Below are 22,832 nucleotides of genomic sequence, written 5' to 3' on the forward strand. Positions count from 1 at the left end.
ATATTATATTTTTGTGAGTTGCTTCATCAATATAAGATCTCCAAGAATGACTTAAATTTAAAAATATTTGTATAAATTTTTTTAATAAGACGAGTGACCAAATTTAGAGTAAAAAATGTCAAATAAACTACAATTTGGAAGGAGGTAGTATAGAGTACAAATTTTTGAACTAAAAGAGGTAGTATAGAATACAAATTTTTGAACTAAAAAGGAACATCGAAAATATTTGGGTTGCGGAAATTTCGCCACGTCATCCATGCTAAACATTTTTTTTTTGACAAATCATCCCCACATGGGCCATTTACAACACATCCAAACAGCCCACATGGGCCGAAGGTGACTACTAACTGGGCTTCCAACGAGCGGGCCTAACAATACAGTTCGGTGGCCCATGCAGATGAAGTCCAGCTCAACCTAAAGACGACAACGGGAACAACTCAAGATCTCGAATTCAAATCGTGTTTCAACTTTGAAGCCTCGTTGCGAGGAAAAAGCCAGAGAAGAGACGCAACAACCAAATCGTGTTTCAGTAGGGCACGGCGGCCACCCGCTGGCCCTTGCCGCAGAGGCGCGCGAGTCGCCGCACCAGCGCGCCGACCTGCGCGGCGTCCGCGTCGTTCCGCGCCACCACCTCCCGCAGCTCCCCGGCGCGGCGCCTCATGGCGCGGCCCTCCTCGCCGCGCACCACCCCGCGCACCGCGCGCGCCACGTCCTCAGCCCGGAACTCCCCGAAGCGCTCCTGCGGCACGCGCGCGGCGGCGCCCAGCTCCGCGGCCAGGTTGGCGCCCAGCGGCTGGTCGATGTGCAGCGGCAGCGCCAGCATCGGCACCCCCGCCGCCAGCGCCTCCAGCACCGAGCTCCACCCGCAGTGCGTCAGGAACGCGCCGCAGGCCCCGTGCGCCAGGATCCGCCGCTGCGGCGCCCACCCCTCCACCACCAGCCCGCGCGCCGGCGCGAACCCGCGGGGCAGCGCCCGCGCCGCGCCGCGCTCCTCGTCGCCGGGGCTCTTGCTCTTGGGGAACCGTACCACCCACACGAAGGGCGCGCCGCTCAGCTCCAGCCCGCGCGCCATCTGCGCGATCTGCTGCTCCGACATGAAGTACTCGCTGCCGAAGGAGGCGAGCACCACGGAGCCCGGCTCTTGGCCGTCGAGCCACCGCATCACGCGGTCCGACTCGGCCGCCGCCGTGCTCTCCGGCGGTTCGGCGGAGTCCACCAGCAGCGGCCCGCAGGGGATGATCTCCTTGCCTCCCAGGAGCTCGGACAGGTAGTACATGTACCGGCGCTCGATGTCCGCGCACGTCTTGACGGCCACGAAGCCCGACGAGCGCGCCAGGCTCAGCAGCAGGCGGTCGCGCTCGGAGACCATGGCGGCGGGGTCCTCGCGCACCACGAACAGCTGGGTGTAGTTGGCCTCCTCCTCGGCGCTGCCGAGGCCGATGGACTGGAAGGGGAAGGCGCGGTCGGCGCTGAGGCAGTGGAAGACGAAGGACGTGGCGGCGGCGCTGCAGGTGCTGAAGTGCGCCGCGGGCACGCCGCGCGCCGCGGCCTCGACGGGCGCCCAGGGCTGGAGGAAGTCGTAGAGCAGGACGTCCGGGCGGAGCTCGTCGAGGAGCGCGCCGAAGCGCGGCGCGGCGAGGTCGCAGGCGCGCTTGAGGAGCGGCATGAGGCGGGGCGGGAGGTGCTTGGTGGTGTGCAGCGCGGGTGGCAGGTCGGGGAGGGACGGGAGGTGGAGCTCCACCAGCCGGATCCTGTCCGTCTGCCGGTGCGCGATCGCCGCGAGGTTGACGGGCGTGGACACCAGGTGGACGACGACGTCGACGCCGCCGCCGTGGTCGGCGGAGGTGAGGCGCCTGGCGAGCTCGAGGTAGGGGTTGATGTGGCCGTGCGCGAGCCACGGGAACATGACCACGCTCAGCTGCTCGCGCTCCGCCTGCGCCATGGCGATCCAAGAATGCGATCGATTCGTCAAAACGATGATCGAAACCGTTATTCACGGCCGCGAATGCGATCGGGGTGTGACGAACATCGGAGCGCGTGGATGTATAAGCATTGGCGGCCGGCGGCATGCAGCGCCGCGACGTGGCCGGCTCCTCTCTGAGCAGTGGCCACGTAGGGGACGCGCGTGCCGTACCCATACGCCGCTGCTTCGGTGTATCTCATTTCTTCCAGAGGCGCGCCAGGGTGTTCCGTTTCTTCCCCTCTCTGTTCCAGAAGGCGCGTGATTTACCGGGCCAGACATAAACTTCCCGTTCCCTCAGCTGGGGAATTTTGTACTAGAAAAATTGGCCACGAGATGGGTCAAATCTTCATCAGAGCGGATGCAAATGGGTAGATTGACCACCACTGTACATAACTGAATATCAGATCAGACAGCACCGTCTTGTGCGTGCTCTTAGGGCAAGGGCAATGTTAGAGGACCGCATGGTCAAGAAGGCGGGGCCACAGCAGGCGTCAATAGTCTAAAAGTTAGACTCACAATGTGCAAATAACTGGGTGGTCATAAGGTGGGTCTCACAAGTTAAAAAAATACTGCTTTTACTCAACCTCCTCATTTCCAACACCAACTATTTCAGTTTAATATTCATTTGTACACAGTGAAATCAAAAGTTAATATATTTTATTCTTTTATGGCCGGTCCATATAGCTATGAACTATTTTAGCAATCATTGCTATAAAGATTACCTGTGCAATCTATATAGCCAGTCCTCAAAGATGCATTTATTACATAATGATCACTTTTTCACCACATTGCGGCTGCCCGTATGCCGCTTCTGGTGCTGCAGCCAACTCGTGCACGGTTAGCAAACCAGAACAAAAATTATCTAAACCGAAAGAAAAAAATCGCCGAGGCCTCCACCCCTCTCGGTGAAGTTGGTATTCACCATCTCTTTCTCCGTGTCTCTCTCTCTGGATCAGGGGCAAAACGGACATCATGTGCCAAATAAAAAAGAAATTCGTAAAATCGAGAAAAGAAGAAGAAATCCCCGTTTCGAAATAGTTTGTACGTTCAATTTCATATTTCAAAAGAGATGATGCACGAGCATTTGATGTTAAATATCGAAACTTTTTCCAAATAAATAGAAGGTTAGGGATGAAAGCGGAAATAATAATTTTCGATTTTCGACGATCGTTTTCGAAGTTTTAGCGACTTTTAAGGCTAAATGAAAATAAAAATAATTACCAAAAAACAAAAACGAAAATGGTAGAATAATATGAAAGTGAAAACGAAAATGATTTAAGCGTCTTCCAATCATTTTCGAAAAATTTCGTATTTTTGCAATATTCTACCGTATTTTACTGATAGAAATATCGTATTCATGTACATTACTAGCACACCTTACTATCTATATTATATGTTTAGAATGTCATATCTATATTTTTAGAGAGTCATGACTCATTCATCATAACTCTAAATCATAACCTAGTAATCTGAATTCATGGGATTATGGATAGTTTTATTGATGCCGAGATTAATGTCTAAACTTTACATGTCACGGATGGATGTATACTTGGATTAATATCTTAACAATCAGTACTCGCGTATGAAATGTGTCAAGTCATATAGTTAGTATTGTGCTCTATAGTTTGACATATTTATCGTTTTTCAAAATATCATTTCCATGAGTTTCGATCGTTATCGATGTGTTCTCGATCGTATATTTTTGTTTTCGAAATTACCGTAATACCGATGCAGTTTTCGTTTCGGATAATAGCGTATCACTTTTATTTCTGATAAAAAATTGGGAAAGTGAGAGTGATGGAGTCTTTTGCCGATGTTTCCGACCGTTTTTATATCTATAAAAGGTATTCTGCAAGGAGACCCCTCGCACGCTGCCGCCGTCTCGTCTCTCTCACGGACCTATCTCCTCAACAGATGCCTCGCCAGTGCCTCCGAGAGTTAAGACGGAGATGCCTGCCAAGCGCGTCCATGGTGCAGACGAAGCCACCCGCGCTCCAAGCGCTCAAGCGCGCGGCATTTGGCTTAGTCCTCGTGGCCTCGCAAAACCGGCAGCACCGCAGCAGTAGCCGTCGATTCGTGTGGGTTGGGTCGGGGCACATATCCATCGCCATCAGACTATCAGAGAGTTCGATGCCGTCCTGCGTCGCAACAATCGTCAGAACGAATCAGAGGAGACTTAGAGATTGGTTTGGTCTACGGGTAATCCCATCATCATCCAAGCCCCGTATGAAAAAAAAAATCCATGAGATTGACGATAGCACAAGCAACCATCCATCCCTTCAGACGTAAAGCAAGGATGATGAAGGGCGTCCGGCATGTTCATTGTGTTCATATAAACTAGCTTGTCTGAGCATTGATTCATTGATTGTCATCTCGATCACGGAGCGGTCAGATCTAAAACCATCCACTTCTCGTCTCCTGGGTCTCCCCTGAAAATCTTCTTCAAAATCGTAGCACACAGCAGCACAGAAGTCTGTACCACTGCTAGCACTCTTTTTTGACATCTTCAGTGACACAAGTTGCAGAGGGACAGAGGATGCTTCACCTCCTGTTCCGGCATCCTCCCCTCCCGCTGAAGCTGGCCTTCACCATCTCCCTCGCCGTCTCCTGCTGCGCCACCCCTTCCTCACCGTCGTCCCACACATCATCCAGGTCCCGGTCCCCGCCTCCCTCCCCGCAGGCCGTCGCCGCGGACCTCCTGTCCGTCCTCGCCGGCCCGCGCGCCGCGGCGCGGGTGCCGGCCGCGGAGGCCTCGCGGCTCCGCGCCTGCCTCCGGTTTCTCTCCCCGGTCAACCCCACGGCCTCAAAGGTCCCTTATTGTTCTTGGAGCGGCGGAGGCTCCCGGAAGTTTCTTCTCGAAGGTCACGATGCGGGCGCGGCGGAGGCGGACGAGGTGGTGATGTGGCCGCCGGCGCCGGTCATGGAGCTGGCACGGATAGCCGTCGACTCCGGTGGCGATCCCGGGGCCATCCACCGCGCGCTCGACCCAACAATGCTGCCGGTGAGTGTTGAGCTCTCCCATTTTATCAGTTATTTTCTTCTGCACTTATGGGGAATTTTGCACTGGTAAGGTAACGAAAAGTTTGAAGTAGGATGCTATTTGATATATTGAGGGTAGAAAGAACTAGTTTGGATTGATACACGCGATGGTGCACTGCTGCAGGTGACAATTCAGTTTGAATTTGGTGCGATGGGCCATTGTTATGCACTAAAGTTTGCTGTATTTACTTGGAATATGCATTACCATTAGGCATTTGCTTTGCTTTTTCCTTAGTTTCTATGTCCTAAATTATGATACCTTTTAATTATTTATATATTTTGTGAAATTTGCAAGTGGCTTCTTGGTAGTTTTGAGGTCACGTGTTAGGATTTTCAGTAGCCAAGGTTGAAATATGGTTCTTTTTTTTACTGCCTGGCTAAATCAATCATTGCAATAGGTACCAGATGTTGAGGGGTCGCAGAAGAACAAATGCCAACTCACAAGAACACCGTATGGGAGACGCTTCGCCAATAAGGTCCATAGTTAACTTAAGTTGTGCTTGAATTTCATTGTACTCATAAGTTGGGCAGTTTGTTCACATGTCTTGTCCCCTTTGTGTTATTAGCAGGAGCTCAATCAATATTTTGCGTTCTTGTTTGAATTGATTGTGGCAAGGGGACCTTCAGTTGCACTAAACGTATCACTGAGTCGATACGATTTGTTCCATGGGCATCTTTTCCTTGCATCTGAAACAGGACGGCTCGGAATTCTGTAGGTGCCTTGAATCGTTGCATAAGCTTTGCTCCCAAAACTTTCTAGCGTTCATTTGTTCACACCTCCGTTCATTAACTGTTGCAGAATTGCTATCTGACTTTACATATATCTGTTGGTGTCACAATATTTCAATTTTCATAAGCCAATCTAGACCTAATCACCGAAAACCTACAGATGTATCATCTGCATAGTGAGTCTGGAAGTTGAATTTGTTTGGGAAAAAATACATGGAAACTGTATCTTCTAAGTTCTTAGTATTCTAGTTCACCGAGCTAGACTAATCAGATATTATCTTAGTGTTGCCATAACGTTCCTGTCAATGTATCATAATCTACTTAGAGCAAAATTGTGTCATACTGTAAAAATGCAATAATGTTATTAATTGTTTGGTCAGTCATAACCCTCATGATGGTTCTCTCTCGATGCAGGTTCCATGCTAAAGAATATCCAGCGTTTGATAAAGAATTGTTTCCTTATAGTTTGGGATATTGCCAAGCAGGTATGATTTTAGATCTTTTGTAGTTGGATACATAATCACTTTCCTTTCCATCACTTTATCTTCGACCATTATTTTGTCGAACTCTTTTCCCTTTGTTGCTTTACAGGATCTAATGTACAATATGATGATTCTATGAACTTGCGCAATATCCTTTGGTTAGCACCATTGCCATCAAAGGAGACGAAAGCTTGGTTAGCACCAGGTATGGTCATATGCGGAGTGCTCAGTTTTGTTCATGTATTCTACTGTGATCCTGTTTTCCTGATGATGGTTGTTTCCAGTATGCCTTGTGTATAATTTGTTGATGTCTTTGTAATCCCAGTTCCGCTAACTGGCATTTTACGTTTGCAATAAACCACAGGAGTATTGGTTGTTTTGGATGCACATCCTGATGGAATTATTTATCAAGAGATGATTCGCGACTATGTTCAAATCGTAAGAACAGTATACGAAGGTTAGGCTCTGGCACATCCTGGTGTATTAGTTTAATGATAGATACCCAACTGACCTTGTAACATTTCTGCAGATGATTTCGGGGATAATGCAGTTGATGTCAACTATCTGAATGTTGCCAATGCAGCTCCTACGGATAGAATTTTCATCTGCTGATGACCCTCCATATTATTCACTTTTCAATTGTGTGAATTGATACATACAACATTTTGATTTAATAGAGATACTTAAGAGAACAGCGCTTAGCTCATAAGTTTTATCTATTGTTGTACTTGTGCCACTGTTCTGCTGGCAATCAGCAACAGTGTTTTTATCTTGTACCATATCAGCACCAACCATCAGTACTTTTCTCGCCCAGCCACCAGAGTGATTTTGATTAAAACGTTCCAAAAAGTATGTTTTAAACATTCCACTAGAAGACGATCAAAACTTTGATGAGCATCATTCTACACAAGGTTGATACCTACAAAAGGGCAGTTCATCAACAGGAGTGTGGCAGCACCAGGGTGTGGCAACGAGAACCTTGAAGTGACAGAAAAACGTTGCTAATCTGTATTCCTCAAATTTTACACCAGGCTATAATAGCACCATCATTTGTCGTGCAGCAACAATACAGGATACATGTTATGCCCATGGTGCACAACAGGGTACTAGAATGCCACAGCATTGGTCAAAAAAACATCATCAGAGTGGTACAAACCAGAAGATAAACCACCATAACAGAACTTCAGTATGACCCTAAACTAGCAAGACAGCATTGATACACCCATCATTCTCCGGGTTGTTTGTAACCTGAGCATATTTACCTACAAAACGAAAAATTTGGTTGGAACAGGATTCAGGGGAGATCGGGCAAAAGAAGTACAGTATGGATCTCTTACCCCAAACAACTTTTCCAGCAGGAGTAACCAGACCAAGTTCACTGACATTCACCTGATAAGGAAGGCCAATGTAAGCAGTTTTGTTTTTTTTTTTGTTTTTTGTTTTTTTTTGGGGGGGATATAAAAAAAGATAACCTCAGTGACTGATAATCAAATAACAAGAGTATTGACCACAATAACTGGCAAATTGCTTGACATACCTCAATGATTGTTCCCCTTGTCATAACACCAAGAGAAGTGTACATTGGGCCATTTGGGTTTTTCTTGACAGAAATTATATCCAGGTTGAAAGTACATTTCAGTTCTGGGTGAGTCACATGAGCTTTGGTGAAACGCAAACCAGTTGGCCGGATGAACCTTTCATACTTTGGGGGCTTCCTTGTAAATCCAGGTCCAACAAAGGTGGCTTTAGTAACCATTCTCTTCCACTGCTTGGCTGTGCAAGGAAAATGTGATCAACCACAATATTCAGATCGAACGAAAAGGAATATACGATTTTGTGTGCTATATTATGAAGTGTTCTTTAGTGGATGATGAAGCACATTATTTACACAAATCAGTTGTCTTGCAGGCTCGTAGCATATCACATTCCTCAAAGCATAAAGATAACTATGCATGTCACACAAAAATTGCAACCAGATTCCACGTTCATTGAAAAATCCCATCACTTACTTTTTCGCTTGCCAGTTCGCAGAACCTTAAACATCTCTTCTTCAGCTACTGGTCTGACCTGGAAGGATTAAAATTGTGACAGTATTTAGTCAATGTAGAAAATAACTTACTGAGGCAACCAGTAATGGGACTTTTTTGAGTTGAGAATCACCTTTGGCAAGGGAACATCCCATTTTCCTGCCTTTTCCTTCCTTTTTTGCTTGATCGTGTTGCTAAGAACCTGTGTTTCATCAGACATCAATGATCAATGGCACAAGACGTTACTGTATCACAATTAGCTGGCGAGAAGCCAAGAACAGTCAATTACCTTGGCACGCTGTGTCTGATCACGATCAAGCAGATACGGAGGAAGAGCACCCTCTTGGACATCATCATCAGCCTTCTGCCGCGAAGTTGATTCATCATGCATTTTCAGGCTGTAAAAGAGTTATGTAAGTAAAGCCCACATAAATACAGAAAGGCATATCACACATTGTAACGTCAGCAATTTTTCATGCTCCAAACCCTAGGCAGGACTCAGTGTATGATATATCAGTCGATCAGTAAATTCAGTAGTTCCACATATACTTGAAGTGCCAACGCATCAAATTCAAGTAACTACTGCTTAAGTATCAATAGAATAACTGAAGTAGCAAGCAAGCACTTACGTCTTCTTCATCTGCGCTTTCTCAGCATATCGCTTCTTGGCGAACCTCTTCCCCTTAGCACCAAGCAACTGCGATAGTAGAAAGCACGCAACCATCAGCAACAGGAACACATAAACAGCAACCCAAAACGTGGGTAAACTTTCAGATCAGGCAGCACCTTCCGTGCATCCTTCGAGCGCTTGTGCACCTCGCGCGCCTCGCGCTTGCGCTTGCGCTCCTCGTAGTCCAGGCGCCGCCCATGGCGCTTCTGGTGCAGCTCTATGTGGTCTCCCTGCGGCTGCAGCCAACTCGTGCACGGGAAAAATCAGCACAACATTTCAAAAAAATAAATAAAATCGCGAAATCGGTGAGTAAATGGAAGAGCCGGGGAGTTCGAGATAGATCAGAGGTTAGGAGGAGCAGATAGGTGGGGAGGTCCATGATTTGAGGAGGTGAGAAAGGGAGAGGACTTACCATGGCGGCGGAACCCTAGGAAGCTCGGGTTTTGTTTTGGGGAAGGGAGGAAAGAGAAGGGAATAGTAGCCGGGTCGAGGCTTATAGATTTCCTATGGGCTGCGCCAAGTATGGGCCGGCCCTAACATTTGGGTTCGTATCATGTGGCCCATATATAAATTTCATTTTTCTCAGGAAAAATATAAATTTCATAACAACAGCACCGGGTCTCCTATTGCTAGCACGTCTGTGCATTCTTTTGTCCGAGTCCCAAGATCAATCTCCACTTGATAGATTTAGCAGAGTAGCAGAGGGAAAGGTTTTACTTCTGGAAGACACATCAGTAGGGTATGTGAATGGATGTATATTTTCAGGAGATGCAATTCTCAACAAAAGTCTGTGTTCTTGATTTTACACTGGGACGGTGAAGCTCACAGATCAAAAGGTCAAGATAGCCTTGGTTACATCATATGAATAGTACAATCTACAGAACAGCACATGGCATGGAGATTTAAAAAAACATTTAAAGCTATCCAGTGACATAACTTGCAGACTTCATTTTCCAAGCGCTAGTTCTTTGGCGAGGTCTCTTGTCAGACTGAAGGCTAATGTGTTATGCCATGGGAAAAGGGTCCGGGTAACTGGAAGTTTCCTTCGAAGATCCTGCACCAAAATTATGACAGCTTCAGCACATGTAACAAAGGTCAAAGGAAACATAACAGAGACGATATAGCAGCGTAACTAGGTATTGTATCAAACTGTTCATTCCTGCCTACCTTGAAAGTTGCATCAGACAAATTCAAGTATGATTCCTGCACATAAAGAAAACACAGCATTACTCAACGTTCGCATCAGTGGCTGATTGGTTGAATAAACATTAGACAGAATCAGACCTCAAGAGATGACAAATACTCAGACTCATGATGTCGAATGATGTTAGTTATTGAAACTGCACAATCGTCAGGTGACTGAAACATAGGACATGAGAAATATAACATCAGAGGCACGATTTCAGTTTAATCTTTTTTTAAAGGAAGAAGAGAGAATCAGGTTACATTTCAATCATACCGAAGGTAGGCCTAGAAAATATAGATCCTAAACCATAGCAATGATACATTATAACGAAACACATAAATGGAATATATATACCATGTAGATACAATACTCTACACTGTAGGACGTACTAATTTGTGCAGGTGAAGTATATCAAACAAGTGAAAACCCCTGAAACAGTAGGTGGGCTAAATGATTGATGTCATAAGAAGAAAGGATGCCCTCATAATATTCAATGCTCAAAATTATCGCATTAACTAACCTGCATTATGGTGGAGTCCTTGCAATTGATGTTAGTATCTAGCTGGACATTTCCCTCTTCAAAATAGTGAGCATCTACCTGGCGCAGATGCAAGTGATTTTATTATACTGTAACATAAACTAGAGCTCTTAGTTAATTTAAGTAAAAAATTCCAACCTGTATCTTTCCCTTTATATCAACAAATTGCAACTCATAGTTGAAATCCATAGTCCAAATTGAACGCCAGCTGCCATTGCTGGATGACACAATATTCAGTTGGTCTTCATCAGAGGCTAAACGATTAAAAGAGCAAATCTATAAGGAAAACGCTTAACACAGTTCTAGTGAGATTAAGTGAGGCAATTCTTAAGACAGAAATAGAAAGAACGTGCAGGCTTTAAACATGTCATAAAGTTCTAGGCAGATGATAAACAGTATTGCCAGTTACTCACAGAACAAACAACTAGTTCAGAGGGATATTGAAACATCACTCATGAAAAATCTAATGACCAAAAGTTGCATTTCTTTTTATGCAAGAACACATTGACAGAAAACTAAAGTTTATGAAATTTTCCTGTATAAAGATCTAAAACTATAGAGATTCTGGAAACAGGGGATCGATGAATCACATTCGCCATGTTCGGCTGGTGTGGAGGGCAGCAGCAGCCTAGAAGCGAGCAGCAGCCTAGCAGCAGCGAGCAGCCTAGCAGCAACCTAGCAGCAGCGAGCATCCAGCAAACCGAACGGCTGCTGCCGCCAGCAACAGACGGAAGCAGCCCCCTCCTTACCAGCCGAACATGGTGATTAAAGGCTAAAAGGATGTAACGTCCCGCCTCCCCGAGGCCGGGCCCGCTTACATCTGGCTGTTTTCTAGGACATAGACTACCCTGAAGAACTTCCCGGTCGGTCACCCATCCCCAAATTTCTCCGAGCCAAGCACGCTTAACCTCGGAGTTCTTTTGGAGATCGGCTTCCGGAAAAAAAGTTCCAACTTGTTGGTATGAGTATCCTATTAATCCTATTAAGCCCAGGGCCGGGGTGTCACATACTCACCCCTTAAGAGACCGACGTCCTCGTCGGTCAATCCCAAGCCAGGAACGTCCTCTCTTGGCCACGTCCCGTACGTTCAGTGCTAGCAGCCCATGTGCCACGTCCGTGCGTCCAGTGCTAGCAGCCCATGTGCCACGTCCGTGCGTCCAGTGCCAATGGCGCACCCCAGTGCACTGACCCGCCACGCGCCTGTGCACATGCTGGTGGCATCTGCGCCCCCACGCGCCTGTGCTCATGCCCCCGCACTTATGCCCGTATGTGTCCGTGAAACCGCGAGTCGGCTCTGATACCATTATGTAACGTCCCGCCTCCCCGAGGCCGGGCCCGCTTATATCTAGCTGCTTTCTAGGACATAGACTACCCTCACGGACCAACACCAGTCTTTTCTGCACACTTTGTCCTCACTCGTGCGCACCCGGGAAGAACTTCCCGGTCGGTCACCAATCCCCAAATTTCTCCGGGCCAAGCAGGCTTAACCTCGGAGTTCCTTTGGAGATCGGCTTCCGGAAAAAAAGTTGCAACTTATTGGTATGAGTATCCTATTAATCATATTAAGCCCAGGGCCGGGGTGTCACAAAGGGGTCCATAAAAAAATTAAGTCCAACTAAAATGCAGAAGATTACTCAGTTACTCCCTCCGTTTTTTTAAGTGTCGTATTCCTACGCCACACATACCAAGAAGGCCATTTAAAACACCACAATCATCTCTCCTTTGAGTTAATTTGCATGCCTCCATGCAAGTCTGTTCGCCTGCCTCCTTGCATGCATGCAAATCCAACCAATGCCCCGCGTCCCTCTCTTGCATGCGGCCAATCAAGTTTAATCCCAGCACTTTCCGATGCGGCATGGTGATTGCATCTTCTCTTCTATCCAAGCGCTAGAGAGTCCAGACACAAATGCGACATCTATTTCTGTCATTTTGCAAAAAGCTTATACTACACTTAAAAAAAACGGAGGGAGTACTTACTAATCCATATGTGCAAGATTAAAGAAAACATTGCAACTTTCTTTAAGAACAAGGAAAAGACAGAAGACATGAGTCGGACAATACCAGAAGTTCTGTGGGCTACGTTTAGCAGCAGAAATAACTACTGCAAAACCGAAATCTGCTCCTGGTCCCTCTATATCCTTTCCACTAGTACAATAAACGGCACAGACCCCTTTGGGATAAGATTCAGCAACATATTTTGATAATTCCACATCTAAAGCACTCCTGTATTTATACATAAGATAAGGCATCATATGTTGAGTTGCGAGATAACATGGAAACTGAAAATAAGTAAAAAGGAAAGAAGCAGAGGTAGTCTACCTAAACTCCTCAATGTAAGCTGATGGAAGCTCCTCATCTGCAGCAGGCCTCAATTTTGTACAAGTCTTTTATCATGATGAAAAGACAAAAGGATTTTGAATTAATTTGATGAAGATCTATATTTGAGTGACCATCTATGTACTTGCAAAAAAGTTGACCGAACACCTCCGTTTTTAAATGTAAACGCCTCAAATTTTAAAACCAGAGGTATATTTCAGATGCAATATTCCATTTATCAAATGTATCAGAATATTCAGATTACCAAGTTCAAGATGCTGGAGATACTTATTACAGACATGAGGCTTCCTCTGGGGTGATTAGATTGATTAGCGCTGTATACTATGTTTTCTAACATGTTAAAACATCAGCTGCACAGTTTGCACAACAGAAATGTTCAATATAGCAGGAGAATCATGGTGTGTGATGTGCAACATTACCTGTTTAATATGATCGATAGTAGCAACTTGAGCAGTCCTGGGATCCAGATAATTGTTTCTGTCAAGCTCCCCGTAAGTTGCGATGATTATCTGCAAGTATATGTCATTTAGTTGAAATAAATATTTCAACAGGAAGCATGCTCAAGGCTATACCTAAGTTTCAGTTGACAGACCATTTCAACACGAAATGCCCCTACATATCTTATTACCAGAAAGGGATCCACCAAAATGTTTCTAGTTCTCACAAAACAACAGTTATGCTGTTGGCATGTGCTCCGATCCTCTGAATCTAAAAGATAGCCCGGGGTGATCAACAACGATTGATGCGAAGGGGGGATTCCCATGACTTAATTGCTGATTTACAGATGATTGCCTTCCGTTACACTATTCATAACCGCTCGACATAAGAACCCGAAACGCCAAACCGAATGAGCAAACGGAAATCGCAGAGAGATGCTCACGTCGCCACTGCGGTCGGGGAGCTCGAGGGGCACGAGGTGGGCCTTGTTGTACTCCGGGAAGGCCTCCGCGGCGGCGGCCTCGTACACTGCGTCGTCCCCCAGCAGGGCGCGCACATCTGCAGGAGCGCGCCGCATTCGGGCAGAGTCAAATATTGAGGCGGATTGCACGCGCAGGAGGGGAAGGAAGAGAGGAATGGGAGGCGGGTTGCCTTTGGCGACGTAGTGGATCTCGCCGGCGGGCGCGTTGGAGAGGAACCAGACGGCGATCTCCCGCTTCTGGCTGTCGCTGAGCGGCTCGCCGGCGCCGCCTTCGTCCGACATTTCGGGGCCTGGGGCGGCGGGGGCGACGGGAGGGGAGGTGGGGGAAGGCGATGTGGAGTGCACGGAAAGGGTGTGGGAGAGGAGGGAGGAGCGTGGGGAAGACGGTCGATGGCAACACGGGCGGACGGCACGTGGGAGGCGGGTGGTGTGGTGCCGGCTCGGGACGGTTGAAGATGCAATCATCAGACGGACCGGGCCATGTTCGTTCAAAGGTTTTCCCATGGTAGAGAGGAACTTTCTAGATGGTCACTCGCGCAAAGTTTAAGAAATCCAAATTCGTTGTTATGTCATCATTGGTATATTTTTGAATGAATTTTCTATGTTTAGGTAATGTAACATGATGGCTATCTTGCGGAACCAAAGAAAAAAGCCAATCTATACCTATTTCTAAAGCAAACAACGTGGTCTCTCTTCACGCGGATGCGGTCCGTTTCGTCCGTCGTCCACCGCTTCTCCGCACGTACGGTTCTGTGCCCCTCACGGTTCCAAACGGTTTGATGTTGCCCACCCCAATCCGATCCGATTTCCATATGCTTCCGGCTCTTCTTTCCCTAGCTTCTCATCAAATACTCACCGCCGCACCTCTTCTAATCCCGCGTCTCTTCGTCACGGCCGCCGTCCCGCTTCTCATCCGAAGGCCAACGCACCTCCCTATCTATCGTCGGCCCCATTTGAATCTTTATGTGCAGTGGCTGGTTCGTGTGTATCCGGCCACGGTGTTGAGTCATTAATTATACTCTAATCCATGCAACGAAGCCTTAAAATTCATAGCTGAACGTGTGTACTTATCAAATTTCAGATCGCAGAGTTATATTCCTATTGACTATCTTGAGAGTATTTTTATATAAGACTCAATGACTAGGTACATGTTTGTTTTTTAGATTTAATTGATGCCAACATTAGCACTGGTTGGTGAAGCCATGGAATCTAATTTGCAACCATCAGATCCTAGAGAACGTAGAAGGCAACGGGATAGAGATCGATATGCACAAATGTCTGAAGAAAGGTGAAGTACTCAAAAAGCGTCGTGAAGCCCGTCGACAAAAGAAAGCTGCAGCCTCTCTTGATATTCAGAATCACTGCCCATCAATTACTTTTCAAGACAATGAAAAGGATACAGAGCAACCAGTGTTAATAAATTTACAAGCCATGTCAAATACCGACATGCCAGGCCAAGAAAGCATAGCGGATTGCGTCCAAACACTAAATTACTCTGCTACAGGTATATACTGATGACTTATCTAATTTGATAGAAATATTTCCATACATAAGAAAATAGTATAGAGCATATGCAATACATATTTATAGGAAAGAAATTAGAAATTGATGCTAATACCTTATTTATCACTTTTATTCATTTGATATGTAATTCCATTCTAGGAAATAAGTGTGCCTGTCATCCTCAACATTATGCTAGCTTGTCAGTGGAACAAGAAATAATATCCAAGAAACTCGAATCTAGACGTGCAAAAGATAGAGAACGTTATGCAAATATGACTTTGGAACAGAGGCAAGCAATACGTGATCGTCAAAATGCACGAAATGCTACAACCGACCAAATTAAAAAAAAGGCGTACGCGTCAGAGGGCATGTTATGCAAATATGACTTCCGAGCATAAGCATGCAAAGAAAGACCGTGAATATGCACGTCGAGAGTTCCGACGTAATACTTTGGGTCCCAAATCTATTGCTATGGAGAACCCTTTGTATAACCCATCGGATTATCCCTATGATTGACACAAGCAATGATTCTTTGGTCGTCAATCGGAATCTAAATCCCAATCGAAACTCGGACAACCATCAATACCTCGCAGTGTCACGGCACGGTTTGTACATGTAGTGAAAGAGCAAAATTTGCTGACCTTATATAGATCTAGGTAAAATTTATATTACCCGTAGCAACGCACGGGCACTCTGCTAGTATAATCTAATTTGGTGTTGTATCATTAAAGCATTTTAATTAGATTTTGAAAGTCACGCTAATGTAGCTGGTAGCCAGCTTAGGTACAAACTAGAAAGCGTAAATGTCACACCCGGTTTATGAAGGCAAACCGAATGCATCTCATATGTGCGCCAGGATCAGTTTACACACATATGATTAAACATAAAGTGAATATCACAACTAGTGCAAACGTAAAGAGAGTATTAAAGACTTTATTACAAAACCGAAGATCTAAAGCGAATAAATAAACGACTATAGAGTAGCAGCGGAAACTTCTTCAGCACAGGCAGATGACTGGGAGACATACGCCTAGAAATCCTCGAAGTCTTCTGGAAACTCCGGACAGTTGTTATTACGGTCTGAGCAGCAAGTATGCAAGGGTGAGTACACTTATGGTTGGTACTCAACAAGTGGCAAGAAAACAACTATAATATATATGCATGGCTAATTCAAGGGATAGCTGACACGGTTTAACTGCACTCAGCAATTTTAGTTGATCATGTTTTATTAGCAAGCATTAGCTAGATAAAAGTATATACCATTAAACCCGCAAGATAAGCATATATAAAGATAAACAACAATTAACCATAAATTAGATCATCGATTTAGATCAACTTCAAGTTCAATTATCATGTGAGGGTCCAAGCCGCTCTTGACCGTGAGCACGGCTAACCGGTTAGTTTTACACTCTGCAGAGGTTGTACACTTTACCCACAATTCGTGTTTCCCATGTCGCCCGGGTTTGCAAAGCCCTTAAACACTTCCTTTGGTGAGTGGCTAGGGATTCACTACGAGGCTTTTCCAAAGAATCACTATATGTGCGCACTGGTCCCTTTTTCTGCGGTGCCTCAGAAGACGAAGCTTCCTTCACCCGCTCCTCAAAGCACGACAACCCAAAAATAAAACCACCAATCAAACGCCCCAGCACGACATATAGATCATCTAGTTACTTAGCCAAGACCAGAGCCATATAGTATTGTGGTTGTACTGTTTTCCTGGGTGGTTCTCCATGTTCCAATTAAATCATATACTCTTGATTAACAACATTAATCATCATGAACATGGAATAAAACATATATAATATTTGTATCATCAATAACCAACCATATCCCAAAGTATAGCAACTAGCATAACTACCCAACATGAATTTAAACCCAAGTTGATCAAGGAATAAGGTAAACAATACTAGGCACGTCCTTAGCTCGGTTCCCATCATATTATAGACACATGCATGAACATAAAAGTAAATGTGATAGTTTTGGTGATTTCATGGGTCAAAAATATGGTCAAGGGTCCACTTGCCTTCCTCAAACTGCTGCTGGTCCGGTCCTCCGAAGCCTTGATCTTGCTGCTGCTCCTCGAACTGCGGATCGTCTATCGCACACACACGCACATGCAAGCAAACAAGTACAAACAATAAGAAACAGTACACCAATCAACAAAAACAGTACAAAAAGAGGTTACTAAACTATTCTACTCGTTGCAACGATCGCGTGAGCGCAAAGATCATCGAAAACGGATCTAAAACGAGAAAGTTAAGGCTAAAACAAGATCTAAGGGCTAATTCGTAATTAAACCTTATACGCAGGGGCTAGATCATAAAAACAGGGGCTGTTTTGTAAATATTTTTCAACAGAAGAGGACGGCGGGTTAATTTTGGAAAAACAGAGGGGCTTTAGTGCAAAACCGACACGGTTGACCGGTATCTGAATATTTGACTTGGATCCGATCTAAATTGGACCGTCCGATTTAGATCTAACGGTTAGGGTGCTTTGGGGCGGGCTGGCGGCGGCGGAAGCGGCCGGCGGTGACTTAAGACGGCGGCGCGCGGCGGCGGGATGGCCGGAGTAGGCCAAAACGGCCATCCGGGGCTCTTCTTGAGCGCGGGTTGCACGGTTAGCGAGCTCGCGAGTTCGCGAACTCAATTAGGGGGGTTTTGGGAGGGCGCTAGGGCAGCGGAGCGGCTTGCGGCAGCGCATGGCGGAGCGGCGGCGCCGGCGAGCTAAAACGGGCGAAACAGAGCAAAAGGAAGGGAGATAAAAGGTCGGCGAGGTTCCTCTCACCACGGCGGAGCTCCGGAGCAGTGATGTCGTCGAGAAATCGAAACGGAACGGCGGCGCGAAGAAGCTCCGAGAAGCTTCAACAATGGCGGCGGCGCGGGCTAAGTTTTTTTTTGCGAAGGCGGCGGCTGCGGCTGCGGTTTAGGGTTCTAGGGGGGCCTGGCGTTGCTTTTATAGGGGCGGGCGAGGCGCCTGGGCGTGCGGGCCCGAGGGGAAACGCGGCGGGGCGCGCGGGATCGAGTCGGACTCTGAGCTTGAGTCCGGCTCGGTCGGGGGAAGGGGACGCTCCCGACAGGCGGGGCCCGCCTGGCGGTGAGTCAGGGAGGGGGAAAGGGCGCTGGGCCGGAACGGGCCGAAGGCGAGGCGAACGGGCCGGCGGGGAGGAAAGAGGTGGGGCGCCAGCTGGGCCAAAACAAAAGAAAACGGCCCGCGAAAAAGGAGAAAAGAGAAAAAAAAGAAAGGTGGGCCGGGCTGAAAGTAGGTAGAGAGAAAGAAAAGGGTTTGTATTTTTTTCTAAAGCAATTTTAACACTTTCAATTCAAATTCAAACTCAAAGATTTGAATTTAAGTTGAACAACAAGCAAATAAAGAAAATGCAAAGCGGCATGAGATGCACAAACCTATTTTCCTTACATTTATTTTATGGCTAGGTATTTTATTTAATTTCCGGCAAATGCTCTAAATTCAAGAAGAAATTAAATAAAACCTTACCGAACCTATAACAAACCTAATTAAATTCATTTAGGTTCTTAATTCGAAAATACGGGTGTTACAAACCTACCCCCCTTAAAAGGAATCTCGTCCTCGAGATTCAGCTGGGCTAGCAAAGAGCTGGGGAAATTCTGCCTGTAACTCATCTTCTCTTTCCCAAGTAGCCTCATCCTCTGCATGATGGCTCCACTGAACCTTACACATCCGTATCCTCTTACTCCGAGTAATCCTCTCTAACGTGTCCAGAATTTTGACCGGATACTCAGTATAAGTCAGATCATCTTGCACATTCAGTTCCTCCAGTGGCAATTTCTCATCTGGCACCCTCAAACACTTCCTCAACTGAGATATATGGAACACATTGTGCACATCAGATAAACGGGCCGGTAGTTCTAGCTCATAAGCTACTTCACCCCTCCGGGCCAAGATCTTGAATGGTCCGATGTAACGAGGTGACAACTTCCCCTTAACTTTGAATCTGTGCAAACCTCTGATAGGTGATACTTTGAGATACACAAGATCTCCTTCTTCAAAGATCAACTCTCTACGTCCCTTGTCTGCATAGCTCTTCTGCCTTGACTGTGCCACTTTCAGATTATCTCTAACAATCTGTACTTGTCGTTCGGCCTCTTTGATGATCTCTGGACCGAACAACTGGCTTTCTCCCGTCTCACTCCAATATAATGGAGTTCTGCACTTCCTTCCATATAGTGCCTCAAACGGTGCCATCTTCAAGCTGGCCTGGTAACTGTTGTTGTATGAAAACTCTGCGTACGGCAAGCTCTTATCCCAACTGCCTCCGTGCTTTAGAGCACAAGCTCTAAGCATGTCCTCTAACACCTGATTGGTCCTTTCTGTCTGCCCATCCGTCTGCGGGTGGTACGCTGAGCTGAAGTTTAGCTTCGTATCCATTGACTCATGCAACTTCTGCCAAAACCGTGACGTGAACTGGGTACCTCTATCAGACACAATCTTCTTAGGTACCCCATGTAAGCAGACAATCCTGGATATGTATAGCTCTGCCAGTTTAGCTCCTGAGTAAGTAGTCTTCACTGGAATGAAGTGAGCTACCTTTGTCAACCTATCCACAATAACCCATATGGAATCATAGCCATCCTTTGTACGTGGTAACCCCACAATAAAATCCATACCAATTTCTTCCCATTTCCATTCTGGTATTTTCAATGGCTGCAACAAACCGGCTGGTCTCTGATGTTCTGCCTTGACTCTCTGACACACATCACATATGGCCACGTGAGCTGCAACATCACGCTTCATACCATACCACCAATATCTTTCTTTCAAATCCTGGTACATTTTGGTACTACCTGGATGAATCGAATAGGCGGAATCATGGGCTTCTTTGAGAATCTTTTCTCGCAGATAATCCACCTCTGGCACACATATCCTCTTTCTGAACCACACAATTCCATGTTCATCCTCAGTAAAATCAGGTGCCTTGCCTTTTTCCATCAGCTCCTTGATCTCCTTGATCTTATCATCCTCAAGCTGACCCTTCCGTATCTCTTGCTCAAGAGTCGGCTCGACTTCTATGGTGATTCCCTCAGTGTGTCCAACAAAACCAAGGTTGAGTTTCTCAAACTCCCAACACAATTCCTGAGGCATCTGCCTAACTCTCATTGCATTTACATGGCTCTTGCGGCTCAAAGCATCTGCAACCACATTAGCTTTCCCTGGATGGTAGTGTATCTCCAGGTCATAATCCTTTATGAGCTCTAACCATCTTCTCTGTCTCAGGTTGAGATCATTCTGAGTGAATATGTACTTCAGACTCTTGTGATCTGTGTAGATCTGACACCTGTGTCCCAGCAAATAGTGCCTCCATATCTTCAAGGCATGCACCACGGCTGCTAACTCCAAATCATGAGTGGGGTAGTTCTGCTCATGCTTCCTTAACTGTCGAGATGCATAAGCAATCACATGTCCCTCTTGCATTAGCACACAACCAAGTCCCTGACGAGATGCATCACAATATATATCAAAACTCTTGTGAATGTCTGGCATAGCCAACACGGGAGCTGTAGTCAGTCGCTTCTTTAATTCTTCAAAACTGGCTTGGCACTCCTCTGACCATACAAACTCTTTTCCTTTCTCCAGTAGCGAGGTAAGGGGTTTCACTATCTTGGAGAAGCCTTCTATAAATCTTCTGTAGTAGCCTGCGAGTCCTAAGAAACTCCGGATTTCTGACACTGTCTGAGGTGGTTCCCACTTCAACACATCTCTGACCTTGCTGGGATCAACTGCAATTCCTCCATCTGTGATGACATGACCAAGAAATGAAACCTCGTTCAACCAAAATTCACATTTGCTGAGCTTGGCGTACAACTGATGCTCCCTGAGCTTCTGCAAAACAAGCCTCAAGTGTTCCTCATGTTCTTCCTCATTCTTGGAGTACACCAATATATCATCAATGAACACCACTACGAACTTGTCGAGGTACTCCATAAACACCTTATTCATCAGGTACATGAAGTAAGCTGGTGCATTGGTCAACCCGAATGACATAACCGTATATTCATACAACCCATATCTGGTAGTGAAAGCGGTCTTGGGAATATCCGAGGGTCGTATCCTCAACTGGTGATACCCTGACCTCAGATCAATCTTAGAGAATACCTTGGCTCCTCTCAGCTGGTCAAACAAATCTTCTATACGAGGCAATGGATACTTGTTCTTGATGGTAACTTCATTTAATGACCTGTAGTCCACACACATCCTCTGTGTACCATCCTTCTTGTCCACAAAGATCACTGGGGCTCCCCATGGTGATGAACTAGCACGAATAAATTTCTTATCTAACAATTCCTTTAATTGTTTCTTAAGTTCTTCTAGTTCACCAGCGGACATCCTATATGGTCTCTTAGCAATAGGTGCAGTACCAGGTAAAAGATCTATAATGAACTCAATGTCACGTTCAGGTGGCATACCTGGCAAGTCATCGGGGAACACATCTGAGTACTCGCATGCTATCCTGATGTCCTCTATCAGAGCAGCCTTCATCTGGTTCACCGTACAATCTGCTGGTGTTGGAGTGGTTGCAAAGAACTCAAACCTTTCACCTGCTGGGCTGGTAAGGAGCACTGATCTCTTGGCACATTGAATGACAGCATCGTGCTTGGTTAACCAGTCCATCCCAAGGATAACATCAATTCCATCCGAATCCAGAACTATAGGTCTTGCATCAAACTCTTTACCCATAATCTGAATTTTAATTCCGTGGCACTGGTACATAGCTCTCATAGTTCCCCCGGGTGAGTTTACTAGCATAGCTCTAGGCATGGTGCAAAGCGGTATGGAGTGCTTGGCCATGTATTGAGTAGATATAAAAGTATGCGATGCTCCAGAATCGAATAATACTGATGCAGGGGTTGAGTTGACTAAGAACATACCGAATACAGCGTCCTGAGCCTCCTGAGCGGTGTCTGCAGCAACATGGTTGACCCTGCCGTGGACGTAGTTCTGCTGTCCTCTGTTGCTCTGCGGGGTCTGATTGTTGTTCCTAGGCTGCTGCTGCTGCGGAGTCTGCCTCTGTCCGCTAGCATTGTTCTGAGCAGGAGTGTTCTGAGGAGGATTGGGACAACGGTTCGCATAATGACCATGTCCACCACACTTGAAACACACGGTGGACCCAGTAGGGGCTGTGTTGTTGTTCCTCACGGGGGTGCCGACAGGAGTGTTCTGACGGTTCTGCTGGGGGTTGAAACGTTGCGCCGACTGCTGATTCTGTTGATTCTGCTGAACTTGGCGCGGGTACTGATACTGGTTCTGCCCAAAGTTGGCATTCTGTCCTCCTGGGCGAATCTGGTTTCCTTGTGGGGGTCCAAAGCGCGGGCGCGAGTTGCCAGACTGGCTTTGTGACTCGAACTTCCGCTTCTGCTCGCCCATCTCCTTGCGAGCATTCTCCACGGCGATGGCATTGTCCACCA

General features: G+C 46.3%; 4 protein-coding genes across 4 annotated transcripts; 1 reads left to right on the forward strand and 3 right to left on the reverse strand.

Annotated features, from left to right (window-relative positions):
- Positions 1-148: 148 nt before the first annotated feature.
- On the reverse strand, positions 149-1,942 carry LOC120696261 (UDP-glucosyltransferase 29-like). The gene has a single exon (XM_039979383.1). It carries the CDS (start codon positions 1,940-1,942, stop codon positions 527-529), a length of 1,416 nt encoding a protein of 471 aa, XP_039835317.1. The 3' UTR covers positions 149-526.
- Positions 1,943-3,930: 1,988 nt separating this feature from the next.
- Positions 3,931-7,026, forward strand: LOC120694817. Its single transcript, XM_039978112.1, has 7 exons — positions 3,931-4,964; positions 5,401-5,478; positions 5,572-5,714; positions 6,146-6,216; positions 6,323-6,418; positions 6,578-6,670; positions 6,743-7,026. The coding sequence occupies exons 1-7, from the start codon at positions 4,500-4,502 to the stop codon at positions 6,823-6,825; spliced, it is 1,029 nt and encodes a 342-aa protein (XP_039834046.1). The 5' UTR covers positions 3,931-4,499; the 3' UTR covers positions 6,826-7,026.
- Positions 7,027-7,192: 166 nt separating this feature from the next.
- On the reverse strand, positions 7,193-9,477 carry LOC120694821 (ribosome biogenesis protein NSA2 homolog). Its single transcript, XM_039978114.1, has 9 exons — positions 9,323-9,477; positions 9,027-9,146; positions 8,870-8,937; positions 8,530-8,638; positions 8,374-8,442; positions 8,223-8,280; positions 7,751-7,986; positions 7,551-7,602; positions 7,193-7,475 (listed from the first exon to the last, which is right to left on the reverse strand). The coding sequence occupies exons 1-9, from the start codon at positions 9,323-9,325 to the stop codon at positions 7,408-7,410; spliced, it is 783 nt and encodes a 260-aa protein (XP_039834048.1). The 5' UTR covers positions 9,326-9,477; the 3' UTR covers positions 7,193-7,407.
- Positions 9,478-9,645: 168 nt separating this feature from the next.
- LOC120694818 (F-actin-capping protein subunit alpha-like) lies at positions 9,646-14,338 on the reverse strand. The gene is made up of 10 exons (XM_039978113.1): positions 14,061-14,338; positions 13,852-13,967; positions 13,391-13,480; positions 12,954-13,018; positions 12,696-12,857; positions 10,773-10,851; positions 10,617-10,694; positions 10,195-10,269; positions 10,078-10,113; positions 9,646-9,964 (listed from the first exon to the last, which is right to left on the reverse strand). Exons 1-10 carry the CDS (start codon positions 14,170-14,172, stop codon positions 9,857-9,859), a joined length of 921 nt encoding a protein of 306 aa, XP_039834047.1. The 5' UTR covers positions 14,173-14,338; the 3' UTR covers positions 9,646-9,856.
- Positions 14,339-22,832: the final 8,494 nt, after the last annotated feature.

This window comes from Panicum virgatum, chromosome 2K (assembly GCF_016808335.1).
Source record: "Panicum virgatum strain AP13 chromosome 2K, P.virgatum_v5, whole genome shotgun sequence".
Lineage (NCBI taxonomy): Eukaryota > Viridiplantae > Streptophyta > Magnoliopsida > Poales > Poaceae > Panicum > Panicum virgatum.

Excerpts from the sequence above, each read along its gene's own strand:
- LOC120696261 (XM_039979383.1), bottom strand. The coding sequence starts at position 1,942 with ATGGCGCAGGCGGAGCGCGAGCAGCTGAGCGTGGTCATGTTCCCGTGG.
- LOC120694817 (XM_039978112.1), top strand. The coding sequence starts at position 4,500 with ATGCTTCACCTCCTGTTCCGGCATCCTCCCCTCCCGCTGAAGCTGGCC. Across the intron at positions 5,715-6,145 it reads ACAGGACGGCTCGGAATTCT|GTTCCATGCTAAAGAATATC; the intron begins GTAGGTGCCTTG and ends CTCTCGATGCAG. Across the intron at positions 6,419-6,577 it reads GAAAGCTTGGTTAGCACCAG|GAGTATTGGTTGTTTTGGAT; the intron begins GTATGGTCATAT and ends AATAAACCACAG.
- LOC120694821 (XM_039978114.1), bottom strand. Across the intron at positions 8,938-9,026 it reads GCTCGAAGGATGCACGGAAG|TTGCTTGGTGCTAAGGGGAA; the intron begins GTGCTGCCTGAT and ends CTACTATCGCAG. Across the intron at positions 7,476-7,550 it reads TGCTGGAAAAGTTGTTTGGG|GTAAATATGCTCAGGTTACA; the intron begins GTAAGAGATCCA and ends TTCGTTTTGTAG.
- LOC120694818 (XM_039978113.1), bottom strand. The coding sequence starts at position 14,172 with ATGTCGGACGAAGGCGGCGCCGGCGAGCCGCTCAGCGACAGCCAGAAG. Across the intron at positions 13,968-14,060 it reads GATCCACTACGTCGCCAAAG|ATGTGCGCGCCCTGCTGGGG; the intron begins GCAACCCGCCTC and ends GCGCTCCTGCAG. Across the intron at positions 13,481-13,851 it reads TCCCCGACCGCAGTGGCGAC|ATAATCATCGCAACTTACGG; the intron begins GTGAGCATCTCT and ends ATATACTTGCAG.